This window comes from Poeciliopsis prolifica, unplaced genomic scaffold (assembly GCF_027474105.1).
Source record: "Poeciliopsis prolifica strain line A6 unplaced genomic scaffold, Auburn_PproV2 SCAFFOLD031, whole genome shotgun sequence".
Taxonomy (NCBI): Eukaryota; Metazoa; Chordata; class Actinopteri; order Cyprinodontiformes; family Poeciliidae; genus Poeciliopsis; species Poeciliopsis prolifica.
Genome location: NW_026562406.1, coordinates 707,556 through 715,598, shown reverse-complemented (window position 1 = coordinate 715,598; position 8,043 = coordinate 707,556). Strand labels below are relative to the sequence as shown.

Here is an 8,043-nt window from a genome sequence, read left to right as displayed (position 1 = left end):
GCCGCACCTTGAAGAGAGAACCAGCAGGCTCCTGGGAGGACGGGGCCCGCAGCTGCGCCGCTGCTGCCCTCTGCCGGTCCGGGTGAAGAAAGAGCATCCAGAGGCCCGAACTGGACAACTTTGAGACACATTGATTTCACATTTTTGAGTTTACGTTGACTAAAACTGACGCCTCCATTCTTAATTTCCCCTTTTGAAGATGAGAAAATGTCTAGCTTGAAAAGTGCAGCTATACCTAGACTGAGTCTTTTTGGATTTTCAGACATTTAGAGCCTTGTGCAATCATTTTATACTCCTTGATTTTGTTTTTCTCTCTCATTTTGTTTCGTTTCAATCAACACTAAAATAAATAAATAAAAACCTTTTGCACCACGTTATGTTAGTCTATCATATAAAATCCCTACAAAACAACATTAAATTTGGGTCAGGACTGTTCTTGATGCTTTCTAGTTTATTCATGTGTCCTTTGGAAGAAATGGAGTTTGAAAAAAAAACCTTATACATTTTCAACTGGGATGATGATATGATAATGACCTATTGATATTTTCAACAACAGAATAGAATAGAATAGAATAGAATAGAATAGAATAGAATAGAATAGAATAGAAATAGTATTATTATCCCACAAAGGAAATACAGACAATAAATCAGATTCACATATAAAGTTCCAAAGGTTACATTTCTTTTCCGTGATTCATATGTCAACTATTTTTTTAGTAGTTCTCATGAGCAACTGAAATACCCCCCAAACATGTCAATTATTCTAGATTCCTCTATTGGAGAAACCACAATCAAAAGCAGCATTAAAAGAATCCAAAACATATAAACAGAGCCGAGTTCTTCCAAATAGTAAATGCCATAAATAAATTATGATCCCTAGTCCAGACTGTTCCAGATTGTCTGGTTTGTGACGTCCTGTCGGCTGCAGACGGGCCTGCACGTCTCTTACTGTTGGGAGTCTGAATGCTCAGAGAAGAAGCTCCTGCACAGACATTGAAGCTTCGTTTCAATGAGCCAAAGCTTCTCATTCTCATTCATTCTAATTAACCTTCTCACGGAAACCTTTTAAGGACACACAGCTTAGCCCTCAAAGTCCTCCGTTATATTTAGGCACTCAACAGAAGCTTGCAGTGACATTAGGGGCTCGGGATGCTGCCGGGGGCCCCACCGCCTCTTTTGACTGTCAGCACGGGATTAAAAGTTGAATGACTGCACGCTGCTAGAATTAGATATCATCGCTGACAATGTGTTCCAGCTGCAACAATAGGAGGCCGAACCGCATGCACGTCTCTAAAACAGGAAACGGGGAGACGTGGGGCTGGCGCGCGCGTCATGGCGCAGTTATATTTGGTGTTAGTTGGACCCTTGTTATGCTTTTTGTTCTGCTGTTGTGTTGATGCATGTCGAACCCTCCCTCTTTATTCATCCACTTAAAAGATGTATGTTTTTTTTTCTTACATGGATTTTGTTCTACAGTCACAGTTTATGAGTGGGAGTGAAAAAATATACAAAGGAGCAATATCTATAGGAATATCTATAGTATTCTATAGCAATACCTATAGGAATATCTATAGTATTCTATAGTGATACATATAGGAATATCTATAGTATTCTATAGCAATACCTATAGGAATACCTATAGTATTCTATAGTGATACATATAGGAATATCTATAGTATTCTATAGCAATACCTATAGGAATATCTATAGTATTCTATAATAATACCTATAAGAATATCTATAGTATTCTATAGTGATACATATAGGAATATCTATAGTATTCTATAGCAATACCTATAGGAATATCTATAGTATTCTATAGGAATATCTATAGTATTCTATAGCAATACCTATAGGAATATCTATAGTATTCTATAGTGATACATATAGGAATATCTATAGTATTCTATAGCAATACCTATAGGAATATCTATAGTATTCTATGGTGATACATATAGGAATATCTATAGTATTCTATAGCAATACCTATAGGAATATCTATAGTATTCTATAATAATACCTATAAGAATATCTATAGTATTCTATAGTGATACATATAGGAATATCTATAGTATTCTATAGCAATACCTATAGGAATATCTATAGTATTCTATAGCAATACCTATAGGAATATCTATAGTATTCTATAGCAATACCTATAGGAATATCTATAGTATTCTATAGTGATACATATAGGAATATCTATAGTATTCTATAGCAATACCTATAGGAATATCTATAGTATTCTATAATAATACCTATAAGAATATCTATAGTATTCAATAGAAATACCTATAGGAATATCTATAGTATTCTATAATAATACCTATAGGAATATCTATAGTATTTTAAAGCAATACCTATAGGAATATCTATAGTATTCTATAGCAATAGCTATAGGAATATCTATAGTATTCTATAATAATACCTATAGGAATATCTATAGTATTTTAAAGCAATACCTATAGGAATATCTATAGTAATACCTATAGGAATATCTATAGTATTCCTATTTTAAAATACCTATTGGAATACTTATAACAAGACAAACACAGACCACAGTGGATGAGAAATGACGCACATCAAAAATGTTTCAATTTAAAAGTGCGAAGAGTATGATGTACAGTACAATGCAACCCCTTGTACTCCCATGCCTACAAATAAAATCCAGTGTAAGCAGTTTCTTTCTAAAGTAACCTCACGAATTTACAGATATGTGGGCCCCGGGGCCAGCATCAGTGTTGGTGCCCTTTCAGCCACAGAACAATTATTTTACTGGTGAAAATTACAACACATTAGTAGACAGGCAGGCACCATGGCAGGGGTGAGAGACTTAGTTTGATCAAAAATTATTTTTTTTTTTGTGATAATGATAAAAGTGACAATAAGAACTATTTATTGCAACTTTATTTCTTTCTTAGGTAACTGAATGAATCACAGCCCCACCAAAAAACTCAAAACTTGAAAAACTCACCCTTTTGCAATATGTCTCTTTGGGACATTTGTATGTATCGCATTAACTGCATGTTATCATCTTTTCTAATTTATTGCTATTTATTGGTGGTTTCATTGAGCAAACATAACAATGTAGCCAATGTGGACATTTATTTTATTTTTTTAACATTAATTAGAATTTATAGTGAAAACGATAAATCAAAATTCTTATCACGACAATAAATGCATCGCAATACATGATAAACGATGCGGTAAACGCCCACCCTTAGTACACATCTGAACTTTACTTAGGACAGGTAGTGAAACCGAGACCAAGTTTCTTTTTCAACATTTTTTTTATTCAGACGTCAGTTCGTGTGCCGACGCAACCGGACACCAGCTGGATCCGTGCGGCTGACTCCATCTACTCCTGGTCCTTCTCTTCGCCGTGTGTTATGATGTGGACCAGGTTCTTGTAGTCTAGGTTCCCTGCTACATCGGGAGGAAATGCCACAAACATCTGTTCCATCTGTGGAACAGAAAATGAGATTGTTGTTGTTTTCTTTCTTTGAAGTTCAGTCGAGTTCAAACTGCTCAAAAAGCCACCGGACGATCGTCCAGCCGAGGCAGAGCACCGACCTCTTCAGCCGAGAATCTGTCCGCCTGGGTCGTCAGCATCTCCGTCACGCTGCGAAAGCAAGCAGGGAAGGTGAGAGAATCCGCCGGCCGCTTCGTCTAAAACGCTGGCCTCATATTAATACTCACTAATCTTTCTTTAGTGTTCCTGTTCCCTCAGGGTCAAAGACTTTGAAAGCATTCAGGATGGTCTCCTCTGGGTCAGCGCCTGATGAAAATGTAAATGTTTTGTTTTTTTTGTACTATTTAAAAGAAGAACAAAAAACCCACAACTTTAGTTGCATGAATGATGATGATCCTGGATTACCTTTTAGTTTCTCCCCAAACATGGTGAGAAAGACTGTAAAGTTGATCGGACCTGGAGCCTCCTTGAGCATATCGTCAATCTCTTCCTGTTTGACGTTTAACCGGCCTGAGGGAAGAAGGAGGTCAGAGGTCAGGGTGGAGTGAAAGCGTGGGGTTCTGGTTGTGACGATTAATGTTTTTTTTACTCGTGTTCAAACACGTTCACATAAAAAAAAAACAACAACAAAAAGTTCAATATTCAATGGATGAGCTGAAAAGTTAGTTCACTGAGAAAGAATCACGTAAATGAAGATACAGTTTGTGAAGTTATGCAGTGACAAATTAACAGCAATATTTTGGTTTGTTTAGTGTGTCACAAAGAAAAAATGATGGGTGTTCATTTTTCAAAATGATATATTCATCACTTTGTGTGAGTTACAAATGTTAGTCAGACATTTGTAGATGTCAGCGTTCCAAATGGAATCATTTATTAGCTAAGTTTTTAGTTTACAAACTATATTTAGTTTACAAATACATTGTTAAACCTGCACTAAATATTTAGTTTTCAAACTATGCGTGGTTCCAAATGAAATATTTTTTTTTTTGCTAACTAAATATTTGGTTTCACACTAAGTATTTATTTTCCAGACTTAGTCAGTTCCAAACTAACAATGTATTTCCAAAACAAAATATTTATTTCTGAGCTGAACTTTTTAATTTTCAAATTAAGAATTTATTTTTCAAAGTAAATATTAAGCTTGTGAATTTAATTCTGACATCCATGAATAACATTGTGAAAACATAACTTCAAAAAATGGACTGCGACACTATTTCTCTCTGACAGGTTAAATAAACCTAAATGTTACTGTTATTTTTCTTTTCTTTTCACTCTGTAACTTTACAAACTTCGCCCCATGCACCCCGTTCTCTCTCACCTAAAGCTGCAAAAGTGTCCCTCAGGTCGTTCTTGTCTATGAATCCGTCTCTGTTTTGATCCATGATGGTGAACGCCTGCAGGGGATTCAAAAACACCCGATGTGACTCGAGCGGGCTCAGCCAGCGGACCCTGCGGGGTGCAGAGCTCGGGTTCGGGTCTGCTCACCTCTTTGAACTCCTGGATCTGGGCCTGCTCAAACATGGAGAACACGTTGGAGCTCGCGCCCTCCGCTCTCTTCTTGGCTTTCTTTGGAGACTGCAGGATTTGACCACAACACCAAGGTAAAAACCCCAAACCACCTCCTGCTACCAGCAGCAGCAGGACAGTGATAAATCTTTTACGACCAGCAACTAAGATGCAGCTAACAGGTTTAAATGTATTAAATGGTGAAGTTGGTGCCACTTTTTGAAAGGATTAATTATTGCTGACAATTCTACCAAAAGGAGCGTTAATACACATCCTTCCTCCCAGGATGGACTTTCTAAGCATCCCTGCTCCCGACAAACTCATGTTTACATCTATGCATTGGGGAAATTTCTTATAATTTGAATATGCTGCTTTTAGCAGCTTTTTTCCCTTACTGTAAAGCCTCTTGTTACTTTCTTCTTCTTTTTTTCTTGCCTTAGTTTAATTATGTATTTAATCCATTTGCTTTGAACTTGCTGCTGGTAAACCTCAATTTCCCCCCAGTGCGATGGAAAAGGATATTTCTATCCATCACTTAACCTTTCACCACTGCACTATATATGTCAATTCTGGGCTACATGAGCAAATTTGCTCATTGCTTTTGGTTTCTGTATTCCATCCCAGGATTACCAGCAGGCCCCCATCAAGACCTCCGTTTTAAAAACTTTCTAGATTTGCCCCTGCACCAGGTTACCTTCTTTAACTTGACTCACTGTTGTTGCTGTTGTTGTTTTTTTTTTACTGTCAACTGTGCCTTTAAGACAAGCCAAAGATGAGTGAGAGGCCACTTCCAGGGGCACTTCCAGTGGGGCAGACGTTTACTTAAGAAGGATTACAGACTGTCAGTTGGTCGTGGAAATATTATTTACTGTTCTGTGAGGAAGGGGGGCGCGGGGGTCTAGTCCGCTGCCTGCACTTCCATAGTTGCAGGATCAGACGGGGGATTACTCCACAGGGCCTTGACGATGACAGGATGCTAGTCTGAGTCCTGTTTGATCAGAAAACCCTCACAGGGCTGGATTACGTTGAGCTATTTACATGACTGCTGAGGAACTGTTAAAAAAAGACAAAAAAAAGAAAGTGTTGTGAAGGAACGCAGCTCCATGACATAATTTTGGATTCGCATGCCTTTCGACAGCTGAAGTCTAATGCTTGCTGTGGATTAGCTCTGGGGCTCTCAGATATCCCTTAGACAGGACCGCTGGCGCCCCAAAATTGTTGCCTTGTCCCTTTTTCTTAAGATGGTAGAATATGAAATGATAGAGTTTGCTGCTGAGCACCAATTTTGTTGGTCAAAATTGGCGCATGCCTATTTATCTCTTCTCCTATGTGTCCTCTCTAGAACACTGTAATTGAATTTTGAAGGACATTAAATTCTTGCTGTTAAGTTAAAGTTTTGACCAAACATACGAGTTTTATAATGTATTGCTTTAAAATGCTTTTTTTTTTAAATACTGCTGTGGCAAATCATTTGATTACAATTGTCATAATAAGAATTCAAATTCATCTGCAGTTTTCAGTGGTTTGGTGGCAGAATTTGGTTTTTAGCCAATTAGCCGCTTTTGTTGTCAGTAGAAAAAACTTTATATATGACTTTTTCTTAAATCTTTGGATAAAATGTTTTCAGGAATGCTTTACTCCCTAATCACAACTTATTTTTTGTTTCTCTTAAACATAAATGACAAATTAAAAGAGTAAAATAGCCATAATACTTCTGGCTACACAAAAAGCATGGCAACTGTAATACCAACAAATAGTTTGGTTAAATTCTTTTTTTTTCTTTTTTTTTTAATAAATGTCTTCTTTCAACACCAGTGTTCTCTCTTTTCAATGTGTTTTTTCATCTTGACATTTCTCATCTTTTGTCTGTTTCTTCTGCTTTTTTTTTTTTTTTTTTTGCTCTTCTTTTCCTGTCTCCAAATTTCTCCTGTTTTTTGTTTGAGGGAGCACCGATCTAGCAGATCTGGCCACATTCCCCAGAAAGCCAGCGAAACGTGCAGCCACTCACCATGTTTCCTTGCGTCCAGCCGACGACCGAGCCGTGTCCTTGCTGCTCTGTGACGGAGCAGCACGCGAAACAATGGATAGATATGCTGACCGCTTTCCCATCTGATATATAACGGTGCGTGCTTATGGACTATAAATACTCCATGCCTTGTTTAGGCAGCGGCGCAGGTAAAGAGGACTATTCTCTCCCCGCCATCAGCCACCATTGTCTGAGTTCATGAGATGTAGGGATAATAGCCAAACGCACATACCCCCATTACTGAGGCCCCAGAATAACAACAGGACATAGCTCCGGCCCGGGAAGGACAGTTGTGTTTTGTGACTGACAGCTGCACTTGATGGGGTCCATCATCCAGCTGTCTGTCCTGTTAGTGGTCCGCAACAGGCCCGGGAGGGGCTCTGCTTCTGAGGAGCCCACTAAACGGGGCTGCTGGTTAAAGCTCGCTGAGCCCCAATAACACCAGGTCATAAACAGCATGCTGCACTGTGGGAAACGTTAGCTGGGAAGATTATTCACTTTGTTATTCCCCTCGTTATGTGTCATTTCTGCTTCGTTGTAGGCCGAGGGTGTCAGTCTCATTTTCATTTTGTGCCACATCAAGATCACAAATATCCTCAAAGGGCCGGAAAGTATTGGTGAAGCAGCCTGTTAAATGGACAAATAGCTGCCTCTTCATCCGATGAGAACTTCTTAGAGTTGCATAATGATGTAAAACAGATTTTAAAAAAAGCTTTATTTAATTGATGAAACAATATTTAAAACCGTATCTGATAACTTGAAGGCTCTATGAGTCTTTTTGAGTTTGACACACATGTTTAAGACCATTAAAAATAAAAAGGAAGAATAAAAATCACTTGACTCTGACCAGGTGTAAATCTTCCATGTTTGTAACAGTGAATCATTGAGTTTAAGCTCCAATCAACACAGACTAGTAGTTGGAAAAACTGAAATTCTTCTGACATTTTTACCCTGAAACAGACACAAAGGTTGGAAAGACCTATCGAGGTTTTGTGGGATAGATCAACACAAAATAGTGTTATGACGTAACAAAAATAAT

General features: G+C 38.0%; 1 protein-coding gene across 1 annotated transcript; it reads right to left on the bottom strand.

Moving 5' to 3' along the window:
* Positions 1 to 3,271: 3,271 nt before the first annotated feature.
* Positions 3,272 to 7,107, bottom strand: myl2b (myosin, light chain 2b, regulatory, cardiac, slow). Its single transcript, XM_055050582.1, has 7 exons — positions 6,987 to 7,107; positions 4,958 to 5,047; positions 4,791 to 4,866; positions 3,878 to 3,982; positions 3,700 to 3,778; positions 3,574 to 3,622; positions 3,272 to 3,463 (listed from the first exon to the last, which is right to left on the bottom strand). The coding sequence occupies exons 1-7, from the start codon at positions 6,987 to 6,989 to the stop codon at positions 3,359 to 3,361; spliced, it is 507 nt and encodes a 168-aa protein (XP_054906557.1). The 5' UTR covers positions 6,990 to 7,107; the 3' UTR covers positions 3,272 to 3,358.
* Positions 7,108 to 8,043: the final 936 nt, after the last annotated feature.

Bases quoted from the DNA above. Each gene is read 5' to 3' on its own strand.
- myl2b (XM_055050582.1), bottom strand. The intron at 4,867-4,957 runs GTGAGCAGACCC...AATCCCCTGCAG, and splicing joins AGATCCAGGAGTTCAAAGAG to GCGTTCACCATCATGGATCA. The intron at 3,983-4,790 runs GTGAGAGAGAAC...TTCTTCCCTCAG, and splicing joins GGACACTTTTGCAGCTTTAG to GCCGGTTAAACGTCAAACAG.